Source organism: Camarhynchus parvulus, unplaced genomic scaffold, assembly GCF_901933205.1.
Source record: "Camarhynchus parvulus unplaced genomic scaffold, STF_HiC, whole genome shotgun sequence".
In the NCBI taxonomy this organism is placed as follows: domain Eukaryota; kingdom Metazoa; phylum Chordata; class Aves; order Passeriformes; family Thraupidae; genus Camarhynchus; species Camarhynchus parvulus.
Genome location: NW_022147704.1, coordinates 715 through 22,956, shown reverse-complemented (window position 1 = coordinate 22,956; position 22,242 = coordinate 715). Strand labels below are relative to the sequence as shown.

Sequence of the window (22,242 nt, the reverse complement as noted above, 5' to 3'; positions counted from 1 at the left end):
GCAGGCAGGGCACGCCCTCTGACCGTAAGTCGGTCGTGATTGACGGCTCGCAGTGCACTCTGATTGGCTCAGTGCCTCTTGTGGGCGTGCACAACGCCCTCTGCGCTGATTGACAGCTGAGAGAGCGTTCCTATTCGCTCACACTCCTGGAGGGCGGGGTTAACCCTCCCGCCACTGTCTTGATTGGCAGCCAGCCCCGCGTTCCCATTGGCTCTCGTTTTCCCGCCTCCGCTGTGATTGACCCCTCTCCGCGCTCTCTTATTGGCTCTCGGGATACCAGTGAGCGGCCGCAACGTTGCGCTTTGATTGACAGCACCGCCTCGTCTCCCTATTGGCTGCGCGGGAGGCGGCCTCGGCGCTGATTGGCCGCCGCCTCACGGAGGGGGCGGGAGCAGAGGCGCAGCGATGGCGGCGGGGCCGGGAGCAGCGGGCACCGCTCGCGTCTCGTCAGGCCGGGACCTGAACTGCGTGCCGGAGGTGGCGGGAGCGCTGGGGGCCGTGGCCAGGCAGGGGTGAGAGCCGGACCCCCAAAAACCCAAAAAAACCCCAAAAATCCCACTCGGGAACCCCCAAAAACCGACCCCGAAATGCCCCTCGTGTTCCCGGGAGGGCCCAAACGTCTCGCGGCATCCCCGAATTCCCTCAGGGACCCCCAAATCCCACTCAGAGAGCCATAAATCCACTCAGGGATCCCAAAATCGGCTCAGGAAGCCCAAAATCACCTTAGTGATCCCAAATCTCTAAAGGAATCTCCAAAATCACCTCAGGGATCCCAAAATCACCTCAGGAACCCCAGAGTCGCCTCAGGGATGTCCAAATCCCCTCAGGAATTCTTCAATTTCCCTCAGGAACCTCCAAAATTCCCCAAATTCCCCCCAAATCCCCTCAGGGATCCCCAAAATCTTCTCAGGAATCCTCCAAATCCCCTCAGGGACCCCCAGATTCCCTCAGGGATCCCAAAATCACCTCACGCACCCCCAGATTCCCTCAGGGACCCCCAAATCTCCTCAGGGATCCCTTAGATTGCCTCAGGCATCCCCAAATCCCCTCAGGGACCCCCAAATCCCCTCAGGGACCCCCAAATCTCATCAGGGACCCCCAGATCTCCTCAGGGATCCCCCAAATCTCCTCAGGGACCTCAAAATCCCTTCAGGGATCTTCAAATTTCCTCAGGGATCCCCCCCAAATCCCCTCAGGAATCCTCGAATCTCTTCAAGAGCCGCCAAATCCCCTCAAGGATCCTCAGAATCCTCTCAGGGACCCCAAAATCCCTTCAGGGACCCCAAACCCCATCGGGGATCCCCAAATCCCCTCAGGGACACCAAAATCCCCTCAGGGATTCCTGAATTCCCTCAGGAATCTCCCAGATTTCCTCAGGGATCCCCCAAATTACCTCAGGGATCCCCAAATCCCCTCAGGGATCCCAAAATCCCCTCAGGGACCCCCAGATCCCCTCAGGAGTCCTCAACTTTCACTCAGGGATCCCCTAAATACCTTCAGGGACCCCCAAATTCCTCCCAGATTCTCCCAAATCCCCTCAGGGATCCCCAAATTCTGTGCGGGACCTCGGAATCGCCTCAGGGATCCCCAGATTCCCTCAGGGATCCCCAAATCTTCTCAGGGATCTCAAAATCTCTTCAGGGACCCCAAATCCCCTCAGGAATCCTTGAATCTCTTCAAGAGCCCCCAAATCCCCTCAAGGATCCTCAGAATTCCCTCAGGGACCCCAAAATCCCTTCAGGGACCCCAAACCCCATCGGGGATCCCCAAATCCCCTCAGGGACACCAAAATCCCCTCAGGGATTCCTGAATTCCCTCAGGAATCTCCCAGATTTCCTCAGGGATCCCCAAATCTTCTCAGGGATCTCAAAATCCCTTCAGGGACCCCAAATCCCCTCAGGAATCCTTGAATCTCTTCAAGAGCCCCCAAATCCCCTCAAGGATCCTCAGAATTCCCTCAGGGACCCCAAAATCCCTTCAGGGACCCCAAACCCCATCGGGGATCCCCAAATCCCCTCAGGGACACCAAAATCCCCTCAGGGATTCCTGAATTCCCTCAGGAATCTCCCAGATTTCCTCAGGGATCCCCAAATCTTCTCAGGGATCTCAAAATCCCTTCAGGGACCCCAAATCCCCTCAGGAATCCTTGAATCTCTTCAAGAGCCCCCAAATCCCCTCAAGGATCCTCAGAATTCCCTCAGGGACCCCAAAATCCCTTCAGGGACCCCAAACCCCATCAGGGATCCCCAAATCCCCTCAGGGACACCAAAATCCCCTCAGGGATCCCCGAATTCCCTCAGGGACCCCAAAATCCCTTCAGGGACCCCAAACCCCATCGGGGATCCCCAAATCCCCTCAGGGACACCAAAATCCCCTCAGGGATTCCTGAATTCCCTCAGGGATCCCCAAATCCCCTCAGGGATCCCCAAATTCCCTCAGGGATCCCCCAAATTCCCTCAGAGACCCCCAGTTTCCCTCAGGGATCCCAAAAATCCCCTCAGGAATTCCCCAAATCCCCTCAGGGATCCCCAAAATCCTCTCAGGGACCCCCAGTTTCCCCAAATCCCCTCAGAAATTCCTCAAATCCCCCCAAGGATCCCCAAATCCCCCCAGGGATCCCCAAATCCCCTCAGGGACCCTCAAATTCCCCAAATTTGCCCCAAATTCCCCCAAATTCCACCAGGGATCCCCAAATTGCTTCAGGGACCCCCAAATCCCCTCAGGGATTCCCAATTTCCCTCAGAGACCCCCAATTTCCCTCAGGAATTCCCCAAATCCCCTCAGGGACCCTGAAATTCCCCAAATTTGCCCCAGATTCCCCCAAATCCCACCAGGGATCCCCAAATTTCTCTCAGGAATCCCCAACCCCGCCCCAAATGTCCTCCCAGTCCCTCCCAGTCTGATCCCAGTCCGATCCCAGTCCATCCCAGTCCCTCCCAGTCCCTCCCAGTCCCTCTCAGTCCCTCCCAGTTTGATCCCAGTCCCTCCCAGTCCCTCCCAGTTTGATCCCAGTCCCTCCCACTCCCTCCCAGTCCCTCCCAATTTGATCCCAGTCCATCCCAGTCCCTCCCAGTCCATCCCAGTCCGTCCCAGTGACCCCAGTTTGCTCCCAGGTTCGATTTCCTGTGCATCCCAGTCCCTCCCAGTATAAACCAGTCCCTCCCAGTGACCCCAGTTTGCCGCAGGTTCGATTTCCTGTGCATCCCAGTCCCTCCCAGTTTGATCCCAGTCCCTCCCAGTCCCTCCCAGTCCATCCCAGTTTGATCCCAGTCCCTCCCAGTCCCTCCCAGTCCCTCCCAGTCCGTCCCAGTGACCCCAGTTTGCCACAGGTTCGATTTCCTGTGCATCCCAGTCCTTCCCAGTTTGATCCCAGTCCCTCCCAGTCCGTCCCAGTAACCCCAGTTTGATCCCAGGTTCGATTTCCTGTGCATCCCAGTCCCTCCCAGTTCGCTCCCAGTCCCTCCCAGTTTGATCCCAGTCCCTCCCAGTCCCTCCCAGTCCATCCCAGTTTGATCCCAGTCCATCCCAGTCCATCCCAGTCCCTCCCAGTTTGATCCCAGTCCATCCCACTCCCTCCCAGTCCCTCCCAGTTTGATCCCAGTCCATCCCAGTCCATCCCAGTAACCCCAGTTTGCCCCAGGTTCGATTTCCTGTGCATCCCAGTCCCTCCCAGTATAAACCAGTCCCTCCCAGTGACCCCAGTTTGCCGCAGGTTCGATTTCCTGTGCATCCCAGTCCCTCCCAGTTTGATCCCAGTCCCTCCCAGTATAAACCAGTCCCTCCCAGTGACCCCAGTTTGCCGCAGGTTCGATTTCCTGTGCATCCCAGTCCATCCCAGTTTGATCCCAGTCCCTCCCAGTCCCTCCCAGTCTGTCCCAGTGACCCCAGTTTGCCGCAGGTTCGATTTCCTGTGCATCCCAGTCCCTCCCAGTCCATCCCAGTCCCTCCCAGTCCATCCCAGTCCGTCCCAGTTTGATCCCAGTCCCTCCCAGTAACCCCAGTTTGCCGCAGGTTCGATTTCCTGTGCATCCCAGTCCATCCCAGTCCTTCCCAGTCCCTCCCAGTCCCTCCCAGTATAAACCAGTCCATCCCAGTGACCCCAGTTTGCCGCAGGTTCGATTTCCTGTGCATCCCAGTCCATCCCAGTCCCTCCCAGTCCCTCCCAGTTTGATCCCAGTCCCTCCCAGTATAAACCAGTCCGTCCCAGTGACCCCAGTTTGCCGCAGGTTCGATTTCCTGTGCATCCCAGTCCATCCCAGTTTGATCCCAGTCCCTCCCAGTAACCCCAGTTTGCTGCAGGTTCGATTTCCTGTGCATCCCAGTCCCTCCCAGTCCATCCCAGTCCCTCCCAGTCCCTCCCAGTCCCTCCCAGTATAAACCAGTCCGTCCCAGTGACCCCAGTTTGCCGCAGGTTCGATTTCCTGTGCCTGCCGCTGTTCCACCCCCGGCACCGGCGCGAGTTCTCCGCGGAGCCGGCGCGGGCCCGGCCCGGCCCCCAGACCCGCTCGGACCTGGTGCTGGCCGGCCGCGGTGAGACTGCTTGTACTGGTTTATACTGGTTTGGACTGGGAGGGACTGGGACGGGGCCGGGGAGGGGTTTCGGGGAGGTTTGGGGGGATTTTGGGGGAATTTGGGGCTTAAAAAGGGTTAAAAATGGGGAAAAATGGATGTTGAAGTTGGGGCTTGGTACTGGTTTGTACTGGTTTGGTACTGGTTTGTACTGGTCTATACTGGTTTGTACTGGTTTGTACTGGGAGGGGACTGGGATGAACTGGGAGGGGATTTTAGGGAGATTAGGGGCATTAAAAGGGTTAAAAATGGGGAAAAATGGGGAAAAATTGATACTAAACTCAAATTTTGATACTGGTTTGGTACTGGTTTATCCTGGTTTATACTGGGATGGGGCCGGGGAGGGGTTTCGGGGAGATTTGGGGGGATTTGGGGCATTAAAAGGGTTAAAAATGGGGAAAAATTGATCCTAAACTCAAATTTTGGTGCTGGTCTATACTGGTTTGGTACTGGTTGATACTGGTTTATACTGGTTTGTACTGGTTTGTACTGGGAGGGAACTGGGATGAACTGGGAGGGGATTTTGGGGAGATTTGGGGCGTTAAAAGGGTTAAAAATGGGGAAAAATGGGGAAAAATTGATACTAAACTCAAATTTTGGTACTGGTTTGTACTGGTTTGGTACTGGTTTATACTGGTTTGGACTGGGAGGGACTGGGGGACACTGGGAGAGGATTTGGGGCTAATTTGAGTCAATTTTGGGGTAAATTTGGGGATTTTTGGGGTGAATTTGGGGAATTTTGGGTCAATTTTGGGGTAAATTTGGGGTTTTTTTTGGGATGAATTTTGGGTGAATTTGGAGGATTTTGGGGGAAATTTGATGGGGAATTTGAGGGGTTTGGAGTGATTTGTGAAGCGAATTTTTTCGGTCAGTTTTGGGGGGAATTTTGGGTTAAATTTGGGGGATTTTGGGTCAATTTTGAGGTGAGTTTGGGGAATTTTTTGGGGTGAATTTGAGGGATTTAGGGAGATTTTGGGTTGAATTTTGGGGTAAATTTCAGGGATTTTGGGTCAATTTTGGAGTGAATTTGGGGACTTTTTTTAGGGTGAATTTGGGGGATTTTGGGTCAATTTTGAGGTGAATTTTGGGAATTTAGGGGATTTTTGGGTTAAATTTGGGGGATTTTGGGTCAATTTTGAGGTGAATTTTGGGAATTTAGGGGATTTTTGGGTTAAATTTGGGGGATTTTGGGTCAATTTTGAGGTGATTTCAGGGTGAATTTGTGGGATATTTTGGGGTGAATTTTTGGGATTTTTGGGATGGATTTTAGGGGGGATTTTCGAGTGGATTTTGGGGCGAATTTGGGGTTATTTTTGGATGAATTTTGGGGTAAATTTTTGGAATTTTGAGGCGAATTTTGGGGATTTTTGGGGTGAATTTTTGGGATGGATTTTAGGATGGATTTTGTGGTGAATTTTGGGGATTTTGGGGGTGAATTTTGGGGATTTTTTGGTCAATTTTGGGGTGAATTTTGGGGATTTTTGGGGTGAATTTTGGGGATTTTTGGGATAAATTTGGGGGATTTTTGGGGGTGAATTTCTGGGATTTTTGGGGTGAATTTTGGGGATTTTTGGGGTGAATTTTTGGGATTTTTTGGGGTGAATTTTGGGGATTTTTGGAGTGAATTTTGGGGTGAATTTGGGGATTTTGGGGTGAATTTCAGGGATTTTTGGGGTGAATTTTGGGGGTTTTTTTGGTCAATTTTGGGGTGAATTTTGGGGTGGAATTTGGGGACTTTTTGGTCAATTTTGGAGTGAATTTTGGGGTGAATTTTGGGGTGGAATTTGGGGGATTTTGGGGTTATTTTGGTATGAATTTTAGAGTGAATTTGGGGCTATTTTGGGGTGAATTTGGGGATAAATTTTTGGAATTTTAGGGTGAATTTTGGGGATTTTTTGTCAATTTTGGCATAAATTTTAGGGTGAATTTGGGGGATTTTGGGTCAATTTGGAGGTGAACTTTGGGGGATTTTTGGGGTGAATTTGGGGGAATTTTGTCAATTTTGGGGTGAATTTGGGGGTAAATTTGGGGGATTTTTGGGATTATTTTTGGATGAATTTTAGGGTAAATTTGGGGTTATTTTGGGGTGATTTTTGGGGTAAATTTTTGGAATTCTGGGGTGAATTTTGGGGACTTTTTGGTCAATTTTGGGGTGAATTTTGGGGATTTTTTTCAACTTTGGGGTGAATTTAGGGGTGAACTTGGGGGATTTTTGGGGTGAATTTTGGGGATTTTTGGGGTGAATTTGGGGATTTTTGGGGTGAATTTTGGGAATTTTTGGTGCAGATTGGAACACCCTGATCGTGGGGAAGTTCTCTGGGATTTTTGGGTTATTTTAGGATGAATTTTAGGATAAATTTTGGGTTTTTTTGGGGTGAATTTTGGGGGATTTTTGGGGTGAATTTCGGGGGATTTTTGGGGTGAATTTCGGGGTATTTTGGGTTGAATTTGGGGGATTTTTGGGGTGAATTTTGGGGACTTTTGGTCAATTTTGGAGTGAATTTTGGGGTGAATTTGTGGGATTTTTGGGCTGAATTTTGGGGGATTTTTGGGGTGAATTTCTGGGATTTTTGGGGTGAATTTCGGGGTATTTTGGGTTGAATTTCTGGGATTTTTGGGGTGAATTTTGGGGATTTTTGGGGTGAATTTTGGGGTGAATTTGGGGATTTTTGGGGTGAATTTTGGGGTGAATTTGGGGGATTTTTGGGGTGAATTTGGGGGATTTTTGGGGTGAATTTGGGGACTTTTTGGTCAATTTTGGGGTGAATTTTGGGGCGAATTTGGGGATTTTTGGGGTGAATTTTGGGGTGAATTTTGGAGTGAATTTTGGAGTGAATTTGGGGATTTTTGGAGTGAATTTGGGGGTGAATTTGGGGATTTTTGGGGTGAATTTGGGGGTGAATTTGGGGATTTTTGGGGTGAATTTTGGCGTTTTTGGTGCAGACTGGAACACGCTGATCGTGGGGAAGTTGTCGCCCTGGATCCGCCCGGATTCGCCGCTGGAGCACGTCCGGAAAAACTCCCAGAAGGTGAAGTTTGGGCCATTTTGGGCCATTTTGGGAAGTTTTGTGCAGATTTCTGGGAAATTTGGGGAATTTTGGGAAATGTGATTTTTTAGGAATTTTTTGGGATTTTTTTTTGATTTTTGGATCATTTTTTGGGGAGCATTTGCGGGACTTTTGTGGGAATTTTTGGGAATTTTTGGGGATTTTTGTGGAATTTTGCGGGATTTTTTTGGAAGAATTTTACAGGATTTTTGGGGGATTTCTTGGGAATTCTGTGAAAATTTTTTGTTTTATTTTTTGGGGGATTTTGTGGGAATTTTTGGGGAATTTTGTAAGGTTTTGTGGGGAATTTTTGTCGGAATGTTTTGTGGGAATTTTTGAGTATTTTTGGGATTTTTTTTTAGGAATTTTGGGGGAATTTGTGGGAATTTTGTGGGAATTTTGAGGATTTTTTTATTTTTTGGGATTGTTGTGAGATTTTTGTGGGAATTTTGTGGGATTTTTTTTGAAGAATTTTATAGGATTTTGGGGGATTTCTTGGGAATTCTGTGAAATTTTTTTTTGTAATTTTTGGGGAATTTTGCGAGGTTTTTTGTGGCAATTTTTGTGGGAATTTTGGAGTATTTTTGGGATTTTTTAAGGAATTTTGGGGGAGTTCCATGGGGGTTTTTGGGGGGAATTTGTGGGAGTTTTGTGGGAATTTTGGGGATTTTTTTTTTTTTTTTTGGGATTTTTGTGAGATTTTGTGGGAATTTCGTGGGGTTTATTTGAAGAATTTTCTAAGATTTTTTGGGGGGTTTTCTTGAGAATTCTGTAAAAATTTTTTGCCATTTTTGGGGAATTTTATGGGAATTTTGGGGATTTTTTTGAACAACTTTATAGGATTTTGGGGGGATTTTTTGGGAATTCTGTGAAATTTTTTTTTTAATTTTTGGGGATTTTTATGGGAATTTTTGGGGAATTTTGTGGGGTTTTGTGGGGATTTTTTTGTGGGAATTTTTGAGGACTTTTGGGATTTTTTAGGAATGTTGTAAGAATTTTGGGGGAAATGATGGAGAAATTTTGGGAAATTTGAGGTTAATTGGGACAATTTTGGGATCATTTTGGTTCCAACACCTTCGTTTTGAGCCCAATTTTGACCAATTTGGGCCGAAATTTTGCGATTTTTGCTCAATTTTGGGGGAATTTTGTGAATTTTGGATTTCTAGGGTTTTTGGGACAATGTCAGGATAATTTTGGTTCCAACACTTTGATTTTGGGCTCAAATTTGGCAGATTTGGGCCGAAATTCTGCAAATTTCTCTCAATTCCGGGTGAGATTTTTTGGGGGGGAATTTCAGGGAATTTTGTGGCAATTTAGGGATTTTTTTTAAATTTTGAGATTTTGGGAATTTTTAGGAATGTTGGGGTTAATTTTGGGGTTAATTTTGGGACAATTTTGGGATGATTTTGATTCCAACACCTTCGTTTTGAGCCCAATTTCGACCAATTTGGGCTGAAATTTTCCGATTTTCCCTCAATTCCGTGCGGGATTTTTTGGGGAATTTCAGGATTTTTTTTGGGGGAATTTTCTAAAATTTCGCTCATTCCCCATTTTGGTGGGGAATTTTTGTCGGAATTTTTGGTGGGAATTTTTGAGTATTTTGGGGATTTTTTAAGGAATTTTGGGGGAATTCCATGGGGGTTTTGGGGGGGAATTTGTGGGACTTTTGTGGGAATTTTTGGGGAATTTTGTGGGGTTTTTTGGGGATTTTTTTGTGGGAATTTTTGAGGACTTCTGGGATTTTTTAGGGATGTTGTAAGAATTTTGGGGGAAATGATGGAGAAATTTTGGGAAATTTGGGGTTAATTTTGGGACAATTCTGGGATCATTTTGGTTCCAACACCTTCGTTTTGAGCCGATTTGGGCTGAAATTTTGCGATTTTCGCTGGATTTGAGGCGGGATTTTTGCGGGGTTTTTGGTGAATTGGATGAGTTTTGGGGATTCCCCATTTCTGGGTTGAATTTGGGTGGTTTTGGGTGCGCAGGCGCTGCGGCAGGAGTTGGATTTCGGGGCGTACCTGGGCCTGGCCGCGCACCTGGTGCCGCTCAGGGGGAAGCACAACCCGAACCTGGCGCGGGGGCTGAGCGCGCACCTGCACAGCGGGCACCACGGCACGCAGGTAACGGGCGGGAAAAGGGGGAAAATGGGGAAAAACGCGGGGAAATGGGGAAAAACCGGGGAAAATGGGGGAAAAATGGGGAAAAATGGGGGAAATGGGGAAAACGGGAAAAACGGGGAAAAAATGGGGAAACGGGGAAAAATGGGGGAAATGGGGGAAACGGGGAAAATGGGGAAATGGGGGGAAATGGGGAAAATGGGGAAAATGGGGAAAAATGGGGAAAATGGGGAAAATGGGGAAAAAATGGGGGGAAAAATGGGGAAAATGGGGAAAAATGGGGAAAAATGGGGAAAATGGGGAAAAATGGGGAAAAATGGGGAAAAATGGGGGAAAAATGGGGGAAAATGGGGAAATGGGGAAAATGGGGAAAAATGGGAAAATGGGGAAAAATGGGGAAAATGGGGAAAAATGGGGAAATGGGGAAAATGGGGAAAATGGGGAAAAATGGGGAAAAATGGGGAAAAAAGGGGGGAAATGGGGAAAATGGGGAAAAATGGGAAAAATGGGGAAAATGGGGAAAATGGGGGAAAAATGGGGAAAAATGGGGAAAATGGGGAAATGGGGAAAAAATGGGGAAAATGGGAAAAATGGGGGAAATGGGGAAAAACGGGGAAAATGGGGGAAAATGGGGAAAATGGGGAAAAAAATGGGAAAACGGGAAAAATGGGAAAAAATGGGGGAAATGGGGAAAATGGGGGGGAAAATGGGGGAAAATGGGGGGGAACGGGGAGAAATGGGGAAAGAATGGGGGGAAAATGGGGAAAAATGGGGAAAATGGGGAAAAAATGGGGAGAAATGGGGAAAAAGAAGAAATGGGGGAAATGGCGAAAAAATGGGGAGAAATGGCGGAAAAATGGGGGGAAATGGGAAAAATGGGGAGAAATGGGGAAAAAATGGGGAAAAGTGGTGAGAAATGGCAAAAAATGGGCAAAAACGGGGAAAAATGGGCAAAAAATGGGGAAAAATAGCAAAAAAATGGAGGAAAAATGGGAAAAAATGTGGAAAAATGGTGAAAAACTGGAGAAAAAGAAAAATGGGGAAAAATGGGAAAACGGGGAAAATGGGGAGAAACGGGGAAAAACTTGGGAAAAATGGGGGAAAAATGGGGGAAAACGGGGAGAAATGGGGAAAACGGGGAAAAATAGGGAAAAAACGGTGAAAAATGGGGAAAAAATGGGAAAGTCGACGACAAAACAGGGAAAAACGGGGAAAAATGGGGAAAAACGGAAGAAACGGGGAAAAACTGTGAAAAACCAGGGAAGAAAGGGTTAAAAGCTGGGAAACATGGGGGAAATGGGGATTTGGGGTTACTGGTTTGTACTGGGAGGGACTGGGAGGGAACTGTACTGGTCCATACTGGTCCATACTAGTCCGTACTGGTTTATACTGGTCCATACTGGTCCGCACGGGTTTATGCTGGTCCATACTGGTCCATACTGGTTTATACTGGTCCATACTGGTCCATACTGGTCCATACTGGTTCATACTGGTCCTGGTCCATACTGGTTTATACTGGTCCGTACTGGTCCGTACTGGTCCATACTGGTCCGTACTGGTCCATACTGGTCCATACTGGTCCATACTGGTCCGTACTGGTCCATACTGGTCCATACTGGTCCATACTGGTCCATACTGGTCCATACTGGTCCATACTGGTTCTCCCGGCATGTCGGTGCACTGGGGCCAGTCCGCTGATGCCATCTGGCCATACGGGGGCATACGGGGAAACGGAAGGCCGGGATGGCCATACTGGGCATTGGGGAAAGGGGAATTTGGGGGAGTTGGGGGAAAATGGGGGATTTGGGGGATTTTGGGGAAAAACTGGGGAATTTGGGGGATTTGGTAAAATGGGGTGGGGGAAAACTGGGGCCAAAACTGGGGAATTTTGGGTGGGGAATTTTGGGGAAAAATGGGGTTTTGGGTCAAGGTGGGGGAAAATGGGGGTGGGGATTTGGGGGTAAAAATGGGGAATTTTGGGGAAAACTGGGGAATTTTTGGGGAAAACGGGGCATGGGGAAAACTGGGGAATTTTTGGGGAAAAAACTGGGGAATTTTGGGAGAAAAGGGGAATTGGGGTGGGGAATTTTGGGGAAAATGAAGTTTTGGGGAAAATGGGGAATTTGGGGGATTATTGGGGAATTTTGGGGGAAAAACTGGGGAATTTTGAGGGGAAAAATGGGGAATTTTGGGGGAAAATGGAGAATTTTGGGGGGAAAATGGAGAATTTTGGGGGAAAAAATGGGGAATTTGGGGAAAAATGGGGAATTTTGGGGAAAAATGGGGAATTTGGGGAGGAAAAATGATAATGATAAAAATGAAAAGGGATTTGGAAAAATGTGGAATTTGGGGGTGGTTTGGGGAAAAAATGGGGCATTTTGGGGGGGTTTGGCGAATTTGGGGGGAAAATTGGGGAAATTGAGGGGAATTTGGGAAAAATGGAGATTTTGATAAATGGGGAATTTGGGGGGGGAAATGGGGAATTTGGGGGATTTGGGGAAAAAAAATGTGGAAATGGGGATTTTGGGGCAAAACTGTGGGATTTGGAGCAAAAAATGGGGGATTTTGGGGGGATTTTGGGGAATTTGGGCAAAAATGGGGAATTTGGGGGAAAATGGGATTTGGGCTAAAAATGTGGAATTAGAAGGGGATTTGGGGGAAAAATGGGGATTTTTGGGGAAAAATGGGGAATTTCGGGGGGGGTTTGGGGTAAAAAATGGGGATTTTGGGGGAAAAATCAGGAATTTTGGGGGGTAAATGGGGAATTTGGGTAAAATGGTGAATTTGGGGCAAAAATGGGGAATTTTAGAGGGAAAAACTGGGAATTTGGGCAAAAATGGGGAATTTGGGGTGGATTTGGGTGCCCCAGTGTGGCCAGGTGATTTTGGGGTATTTTGGGGTGAATGTTGGGTATTTTTGGGGTGGTTTTTGAGGTGACTTTTGGGTATTTGGGGGTGAATTTGGGTGATATTTTGGGGTGAATTTTGGGGTTTTTTTGGGGTGGATTTTGGGGTGAATTTCGGCTATTTTGGGGTTTTGGGGGTTGGGGGGATTTTGGGGTGAATTTCGGTTTTTTTGGGGTGAATTTTGGGGGATATTTTGGGGTGAATTTGGGGGATATTTTAAGGTGAATTTTGGGGGTTTTTTGGGGTGGTTTTTGGGGTGAATTTGGGATATTTTGGGTGCCCAGATGATTTTGGGCTGTTTTGGGGTGAATTTGAGCTATTTTGGGGTAAATTTGGGACATTTTGGGATATTTTGGGTGCCCAGGTGAATTTGGGATATTTTGAGGTGAATTTGGGCAATTTTGGGGTGAGTTTTGGGTATTTTGGGGTGAATTTGAGCTATTTTGGGGTGAATTTGGGGCATTTTGGGGTGAATTTCGGGTTTTTGGGGTGGATTTTGGGGTGAATTTGGGGGATATTTTGGGGTGAATTTTGGGGTGTTTTGGGGTGAATTTTGGGGTATTTTGGGGTGAATTTGGGGGATATTTTGGGGTGAATTTTGGGGTATTTTGGGGTGAATTTGGGGATATTTTGGGGTGAATTTTGGGGTATTTTGGGGTGAATTTTGGGGTATTTTGGGGTGTTTGGGGGTATTTTGGGGTATGTCGGGTTTTCTTCCCCACAGGGTATGGGGTGAATTTTGCGGTGCTTTGGTGATTTTGGGGCATTTTGGGGTGAATTGGGGATATTTGGGGTGAGTTTGGGATATTTGGGGGTGGGGCTTAGACGGGGGCGGGGTGCTGCCTCCCCACAGGTGGCACAACTTCCGCACCCTGCTGGATAAGGGGCGGGGGGCTTAGCGGGGGGCGGGGCTTAGCACGGGGGGCGGGGTTTAATGGGAAAGGGGGGCCCTGCTGGATTACAACAAGCGGGTGGCGCTCGGTGAGGGGCGGGGCTTAGCACGGGGGGCGGGGTTTAATGGGAAAGGGGCGGGGCCCTGCTGGATTACAACAAGCGGGTGGCGCTCGGTGAGGGGCGGGGCCAAACGGGAAAGGGGCGGGACTCATCACAAAATGGGTGTGGCTTCATCTGAGGGGGTGGGGCTTCATCTGAGGGGCTTGTACTGGTCCGTACGGGTTTACACTGGTCTGTACTGGTTTATACCGGTCCATAGTGGTCCATACTGGTCCATACTGTTCCATACTGGTCCATACTGGTCCATACTGGTCCATAATGGTCCATACTGGTCCATACTGGTCCGTATTGGTCCATACTGGTCCATACTGGTCCGCATACTGGTCCATACTGGTCCATACTGGTCCATACTGGTTTACACTGGTCCATATTGGTCCGTACTGGTCCATACTGGTCCATACTGGTCCATACTGGTCCATACTGGTCCGTACTGGTCCATACTGGTTTACACTGGTCTGTACTGGTCCATACTGGTCCATACTGTCCGTACTGGTCCATACTGGTCCATACTGGTCCATACTGGTCCATACTGGTCCATACTGGTCCATATTGGTCCATACTGGTCCATACTGGTCCGTACTGGTCCATACTGGTCCATACTGGTCCATACTGGTCCGTACTGGTCCATACTGGTTTACACTGGTCCATACTGGTCCATACGGTCCATACTGGTCCGTACTGGTCCATACTGGTCCATATTGGTCCATACTGGTTTACACTGGTCCGTGCTGGTCCATACTGGTCCATACTGGTCCATACTGGTTTACACTGGTCCGTAATGGTCCATAGTGGTCCATATTGGTCCCTACTGGTCCATACCGGTCCATACTGGTTTACACTGGTCCATACTGGTCCGTACTGCTCCATACTGGTCCATACTGGTCCATACTGGTTTACACTGGTCCGTACTGGTCCATACTGGTCCGTACTGGTCCATACTGGTTTACACTGGTCCGTACTGGTCCATACTGGTTTACACTGGTCCGTACCGGTTCCCAGCGCTGGAGATCGGGCCGGACCTGCCCTCGCCCGCGGCCCTGGCGCGCTGGCTGGGCGAACCCGTGCGCGCCGCCTTCCTCCCCACCCGCCTCTTCCTCACCAACAAGAAAGGGTTCCCAGTGCTGGGCCGGGGCCACCAGCGCCTGCTGGGACAGCTGCTCAAGGTACTGGGAGGGACTGGGAGGGACTGGGAGGGACTGGGAGGGACTGGGAGGGGGGAAAATGGGGAAAAATGGGGAAAAAAAACGGGGAAAAAATGGGAAAGAAGGGGTTAAAAATGGGGAAGAAAGGGTTAAAAATGGGGCAAATGGGATTTGGGGTTACTGGTTTGTACTGGGAGGGACTGGGAGGGGGGAAACGGTGAAAATGGGGAAAAAAGGGGGAAAACAGTGAAAAAAAGGAGAAGAAAGGGTTAAAAACGGGGAACAAAGGGTTAAAAATGGAGGAAGAAGGGGATTTGGGGTTACTGGTTTGTACTGGGAGGGACTGGGAGGGGGGAAAACGGGGAAAAAACCGGAAAAAATGGTGAAAAAATTGGGAAAAATGGTGAAAAAATGGGGAAGAAAGGGTTAAAAATGGGGGGAAAAGGGGATTTGGGGTTACTGGTTTGTACTGGTTTGGGACTGGTTTGGACTGGGAGGGGAAAAATGGGGAAAAAATGGGGAAAAAGGGGAAAAATGGGAAGAAAGGGTTAAAATGGGGGGAAATGGGGAAGGAAGGGTTAAAAATGGAGGAAGAAGGGGATTTGGGGTTACTGGTTTGTACTGGGAGGGACTGGGAGGGGGGAAATGGTGAAAATGGGGAAAAAAGGGGGGAAATGGTGAAAAAACAGGGAAGACAGGGTTAAAAATGGGGGGAAAGGATTAAAAATGTGGAAGAAAGGGGATTTGGGGGGACTGGTTTGGACTGGTTTGATACTGGTTTGGACTGGGAGGGGGGAAAACCGCAAAAAAGGGGAAAAACGGGGAAGAAAGGGTTAAAAATGGGGCGAAAATGGGGAAGGAAGGGTTAAAAATGGGGCAAATGGGGTTTGGGGTTACTGGTTTGTACTGGGAGGGACTGGGAGGGGGGAAAATGGGGAAAATGGGGGAAAATGGGGAAGAAAGGGTTAAAAAAGGAGGAAAAAGGGAATTTGGGGTTACTGGTTTGTACTGGGAAGGGGGAAAATGGGGAAAAAACGGGAAAAACGGTGAAAAACCGGGGAAGAAAGGGTTAAAAATGGCGATGAAAGGGTTAAAGACGGGGAAGAAAGGGTTAAAAAAGGATGGAAAAAGGGGTTTGGGGTTACTGGTTTGGACTGGTTTGGACTGGTTTGGACTGGGAGGGGGGAAAATGGGGAAAAAAGGGGGAAAAACGGTGAAAAAACGGGGAAGGAAGGGTTAAAAATGGGGAAGAAAGGGTTAAAAAAGGAGGAAAAAGGGGATTTGGGGTTACTGGTTTGGACTGGTTTGGACTGGTTTGTGGTTTGTACTGGGAGGGCACTGGGGGGTCACTGGGAGGAACTGGGTGAAATTCTGGGGGATTTTGGGGCTCGAAAAGGGTCAAAAATGGGGGGAAATGAGGAAAAATTGGTGTTTGAGTTTTCATACTGGTTTATACTGGTTTGTACTGGTTTGTACTGGTTTGTACTGGTTTGTACTGGGAGGGGTTCAGGGGGTCACTGGGAGGGACTGGGTGAAATTTGGGGCGGTTTGGGGTGGAAAAGGGGTCAAAAATGGGGAAAATGTGGTGGTAAAAGGGATTTTTGGGACTGGCTTATACTGGTCCCTACTGGTTTATACTGGTCCATACTGGTCCATACTGGTTTATACTGGTTTATACTGGTCCATACTGGTTTATGCCGGGGTTGGCATGAACTAGGAGGGTTTTGGGGGCTTTAAAACGGTGAAAAATGGGCAAAAATGGGATTTTTTCGGGTTTTTTTTGCTTTTCCTGACCCATACTGGTCCATACTGGTTCATACTGGTTTGTACTGGTCTGTACTGGTTTATACTGGTCCATACTGGGAATTGGGATGAATTAGGAGGGTTTTGGGGGAATTTCAGGCTAGGAAATGGGCAAAAAATGGGATTTTTGGGGTTTTCTCTGCTTTTCGTGGTCCATACTGGTCCATACTGGTCCATACTGGTCCATACTGGTTCATACTGGTTTGTACTGGTTTATACTGGGACTGGGATGAACTGGGAATGGATTTGGGGCCTTTAAAACAGTGAAAAATGGGCCAAAAATGGGCCAAAAATGTGATTTTTTCGGTTTTTTTTCTGCTTTTCGTGCTCCGTACCGGTTTATACTGGTTTGTACTGGTTTATACTGGGAATTGGGATGAACTGGGAGTGGATTTGGGGGCTTTAAAACAGTGAAAAATGGGCCAAAAATGGGATTTTTTGGGGTTTTTTTCTGGCTTTTCCTGCTCCGTACCGGTTTATACTGGTTTGTACTGGTTTGTACTGGTTTATACTGGGTTATACTGGTTTATACTGGTTTCCCCCGCAGCTGGACGTGCAGATCTCATCGTGCAGGGCTGCCCGCGGCACGGCGGGCGCCCGCTGGCCGTGTACCTGCAGTACCTGGAGCACCTGGGCCAGCACCGCCCGCCGCCCTCGGCCTACGAGCTGTACGCGCGCGGCAGGATTACCTGCAGAGCCCGCTGCAGGTGAGCCCAGTTCAAACCAGTTCAGACCAGTTCAGACCAGTAACCCACTGGGAACCCCCGGACACCAGGACCAAAACCCAAACCAGCACACAAACCAACAAAGGCGAATTACCGAGACCGTGAGTGACCAGTCAAAACAACCAACACTGGGAACCCCCCCAGTACAGCCCAGTGACCAAAAACCCCAAACCAGTCACACAAACCCCAAACCAGTAACCAACGAACCCCAAACCAGTAACGCAAACCCCAAACCAGTCCCCAGTAACGGAACAAACCGCAAACCCCAAACAGAGTGAACCCCAAACAGTAACCAAACCCCAAAAACCAGTTCAGACCAGTTCAGACCAGTAACCCACTGGGAACCCCCCCGGTAACCCCCCAGTACAGCCCAGTGACCAAAAACCCCAAACCAGTAACACAAACCCCAAACCAGTCACTCCCAGTGCCAAGGATTACCTGCAGAGCCCGCTGCAGGTGAGCCCAGTTCAAACCAGTTCAAACCAGTTACCCACTGGGAACCCCCCCGGTAACCCCCCAGTACAGCCCAGTGACCAAAAACCCCAAACCAGTCACACAAACCCCAAACCAGTAACACAAACCCCAAACCAGTAACACAAACCCCAAACCAGTAACACACCCCAACCAGTAACGCAAACCCCAAACCAGTAACGAACCCCAAACAACCCCAAACCAGTAACAAAACCCCAAACCAGTAAAACCCCAAACCAGTCACTCCCAGTGCCGAGGATTACCTGCAGAGCCCGCTGCAGGTGAGCCCAGTTCAAACCAGTTCAGACCAGTTACCCACTGGGAACCCCCCCGGTAACCCCCCAGTACAGCCCAGTGACCAAAAACCCCAAACCAGTAACGCGAACCCCAAACCAGTAACGCAAACCCCAAACCAGTAACACAAACCCCAAACCAGCCCCACCAGTAACAAAACCCCACCGTAAACCAACAACCCCAAAAACCCCAAACCAGTAACGCAAACCCCAAACCAGTAACGCAAACCCCAAACCAGTAACGCAAACCCCAAACCAGTAGCTCCCAGTAGCAGCAAAACCCCTCCCAGTTCATCCCAGTCCATCCCAGTTCACACCAGTAATGCCTCAGGAGCCTCCCAGTAACGCAAACCCCAAACCAGTAACTCCCAGTCCCTCCCAGTTCATCCCAGTCGCTCCCACTTTGATCCCAGTCACTCCCAGTTCCCTCCCAGTCCCTCCCAGTTTGATCCCAGTCACTCCCAGTCCCTCCCAGTTTGATCCCAGTTTGATCCCAGTCCCTCCCAGTCCCCCAGTTTGATCCCAGTCCCTCCCAGTCCCTCCCAGTTTGATCCCAGTTTGTTCCCAGTCCCTCCCAGTCCCTCCCAGTTTGATCCCAGTTCCCTCCCAGTCCCTCCCAGTTTGATCCCAGTTTGTTCCCAGTCCCTCCCAGTCCCTCCCAGTAACCCCTCCCACTGCTCCCAATAGCGCAGGAAGCCCCTCCCAGTTCATCCCAGTATAAACCAGTAACCCCAAAGTTCCTCCCAGTTCCTCCCAGTCCCTCCCAGTTTGATCCCAGTTTGATCCCAGTCCCTCCCAGTTTGATCCCAGTCACTCCCAGTTCCCTCCCAGTCCCTCCCAGTTTGATCCCAGTTTGTTCCCAGTCCCTCCCAGTTTGTTCTCAGTCCCTCCCAGTTTGATCCCAGTCCCTCCCAGTCCCTCCCAGTCCCTCCCAGTTCACCCCAGGTAAATTTGGGGTAAAATTTGGGGCAATTTCTGGGTCAATTTTGGGTGAATTTTTATCGATTTTTAAAGTGAATTTTGGGTCAATTTTTGGGTGAATTTTGGGTGAATTTTTATTGATTTTTAAAGTGAGTTTTGGGTGAATTTTTGGCCATTTTTGGTCAATTTTAGGTGAATTTTGGGTCAGTTTTGGGGAATTTTTGGGTCAATTTTTGGTAATTTTTGGTTCCATTTAGGGTGAATTTTTAGTGATTTTACAAGTCAATCTTGGGTGAATTTTTGGCCGTTTTTGGTGAATTTTGGGTGAATTTTGGGTGAATTTTTAGCAATTTTTAAAGTGAATTTTGGGTGAATTTTTGGCCGTTTTTGGGGTGAATTTTTGGGTGAATTTTGGTCAATTTTTGGGTCAAGTTTGGGTGAATTTTTTGCAATTTTTAAAGTGAATTTTGGGTGAATTTTTGGCAATTTTTGGTCAATTGTGGGTGAATTTTTATCCATTTTTAACGTGAATTTTGGGTGAATTTTTGGGTCAATTTTGGATGAACTTTTAGCAATTTTTCAGGTAAATTCTTGGCCATTTTGGGGTGAATTTTGGGTCAGTTTTGGAGAATTTTTAGGTCAATTTTGGATGAATTTTTAGCCATTTTTAAAGTGAATTTTGGGTGAATTTTTGGTCGTTTTGGTTGCGAATTTTGGGTGAATTTTGGGTGAATTTTTGGCCATTTTTGGGGTGAATTTTGGTCAAATTTTGGGTCAATTTTAGGTGAATTTTTGGCCATTTTTGGGGCGAATTTTGGGTCAATTTTAAGTGAATTTTGGGTGAATTTTTGGCCGTTTTTGGTTGTGAATTTTGGGTGAATTTTGGTCAATTTTGGGTGAATTTTTATTGATTTTTAAAGTGAATTTTGGGTGAATTTTTGGTCGTTTTGGTTGCGAATTTTGGGTCAATTTTGGGTGAATTTTTGGCCATTTTTTGGGGCGAATTTTGGGTCAATTTGCAGTGAATTCTGGGTGAATTTTGGGTCACTTTTTGAATTTTGGGTGAATTTTTGGGTGAATTTTGGGTGAATTTTGGGTGAATTGTGGTCAATTTTGGATGAATTTTTAGCAATTTTAAAGTGAATTTTGGGTGAATTTTGGGTGAATTTTGGGTGAATTTTTGGCCATTTTTTGGGGCGAATTTTGGGTCAATTTTCAGTGAATTTTGGGTGAATTTTTGGCCGTTTTGGTTGCGAATTTTGGGTGAATTTTGGGTGAATTTTTGGGTGAATTGTGGTCAATTTTGGATGAATTTTTAGCCATTTTTAAAGTGAATTTTGGGTGAATTTTGGGTCAATTTTGGGTGAATTTTTGGCCGTTTTGGTTGCGAATTTTGGGTCAATTTTCAGTGAATTTTGGGTGAATTTTTGGCCGTTTTGGTTGCGAATTTTGGGTGAATTTTGGGTGAATTTTGGGTGAATTGTGGTCAATTTTGGATGAATTTTTAGCCATTTTTAAAGTGAATTTTGGGTGAATTTTTGGGTGAATTTTGGGTGAATTTTTGGGTGAATTGTGGTCAATTTTGGATGAATTTTTAGCCATTTTTAAAGTGAATTTTGGGTGAATTTTTGGCCGTTTTTGGTTGCGAATTTTGGGGTGAATTCCGTCGCTTTTGGCTCCCGCAGCCGCTGATGGACAACCTGGAGTCGCAGACCTACGAGGTGTTCGAGAAGGACCCAATCAAATACTGCCAGTACCAGCAGGTACCGGCCCCTCATTTGCATCTCATCTGCATCCCCGCCCTTCCTTTCCCCGTTCCCCCCTCCCTTAACCCCAAATTTGCATATTCATACGCTTAATTTGCATGGCCACCCCCCTCTTCGGGCTGTCCATCTTCTTTGAAGCAACTGTGCCTTAATTTGCATAAATTAATATGTGATTTATACTAATTAATCAACCCTGCATTAATGAACATGCATAAATTACTTGCTAATTTGCATAAATAGATCAGCTATTTGCATAACGCAATGTAATTGGGATGAATTGATTACAGATTTGCATTAATTTGCCCTCCCTATAAATTAGCCGGTAATTAGCATAACTCAGTTAATTTGTGGTAATTACTAATTTGCATGGGTTCGTTTAGATTTGAATGGATTAACTGCTGATTTGCATAATCTGGTTTTGTTTGTATTATCTAATAGGCGATAAGCATCATTTTATTGGTGATTTGCATAATTTCCTTAGCTGTCTGCATGATTTAGTCAGAAATTTGCATAATTTATTGACGATGCACGTGATTAAGGCCCTGATTTGCATAAACACTTAATTGCAATTCATGACATTCTTGATTTCCATATTCCTGGATCTATTTGCATATTATTGATTTCATTTACATAGTGCAACCTTATTTGCTGTGCCGTGCTCTTAATTTGCATAAAAGCACATAATTTGCATACAACTAATATAATTACAATTAATAAATCAGACTAATTTACATAGCCACGCCTTTTTTTGTGGGGGGATTATTGCGGTTATGTGTGGCTATAATTTGCATAACATCATCCCTAATTTGCATGATGCAGCTGTGATTTGCATACAGGTTGTTTGTATTTGCATATATTAATTTCTGGTTTGCGTGAGAAGGGTGCGATGGGCGTGGCTGGTGCTCTGATTTGCATAGCCACGCCCACAGTTAGTGTGCCAGGGCGGATGGGGGTGTTTGGGTGTTGTCATGAGGTCTCATTTTGCATAAATCTGCATAAATTTGCATAATTCCAGGCCATCTTCAAGTGCCTGCAGGACCGAGTGCCTGAGGGGGAGCGCGAGACCAACGTGCAGTGAGTGCCCAAAATCCCCCAAATTCACCCCAAAATTCACCCAAAATCCCCCAAATTCACCCCAAAACACCCGGGACCCCAAAATGCCCCAAATTCGCCCCAAATTCACCCAAAATCGGCCAAGAAATGCCCTAAAACCCCCCAAATTTACCCCAAAATCTGCCCCCAAAATGACCCCAAAATTTCCCCAAATTCACCAAAAATCGCCAAATTTCTCCCAAAAGCCCCAATTCCCCAAAAGTCAAAACCCCAAAATTATTCCGCACCCAAAAACCCAAAAATCCCCAAAATTCAAACCCCAAAATGCCCAAAATCCCTAAAATTGCTTCAAATACCCAAAATCCCAAAACACCTTATAAATCCCCAAAATCCCTAAAATTCACCCCAAAATTGA

General features: G+C 47.4%; 1 protein-coding gene across 1 annotated transcript; it reads left to right on the top strand.

The window, feature by feature from the left end:
* Positions 1-32: 32 nt before the first annotated feature.
* On the top strand, positions 33-21,889 carry PRMT5 (protein arginine methyltransferase 5). Its single transcript, XM_030969566.1, is given in 13 exon segments — positions 33-512; positions 4,412-4,530; positions 7,513-7,598; positions 9,602-9,736; positions 13,364-13,371; positions 13,493-13,509; positions 13,588-13,620; positions 14,653-14,816; positions 17,146-17,157; positions 17,160-17,305; positions 18,045-18,075; positions 20,694-20,771; positions 21,790-21,889. Coding segments are annotated over 13 exon segments (999 nt in total). The 5' UTR covers positions 33-405; the 3' UTR covers positions 21,853-21,889.
* Positions 21,890-22,242: the final 353 nt, after the last annotated feature.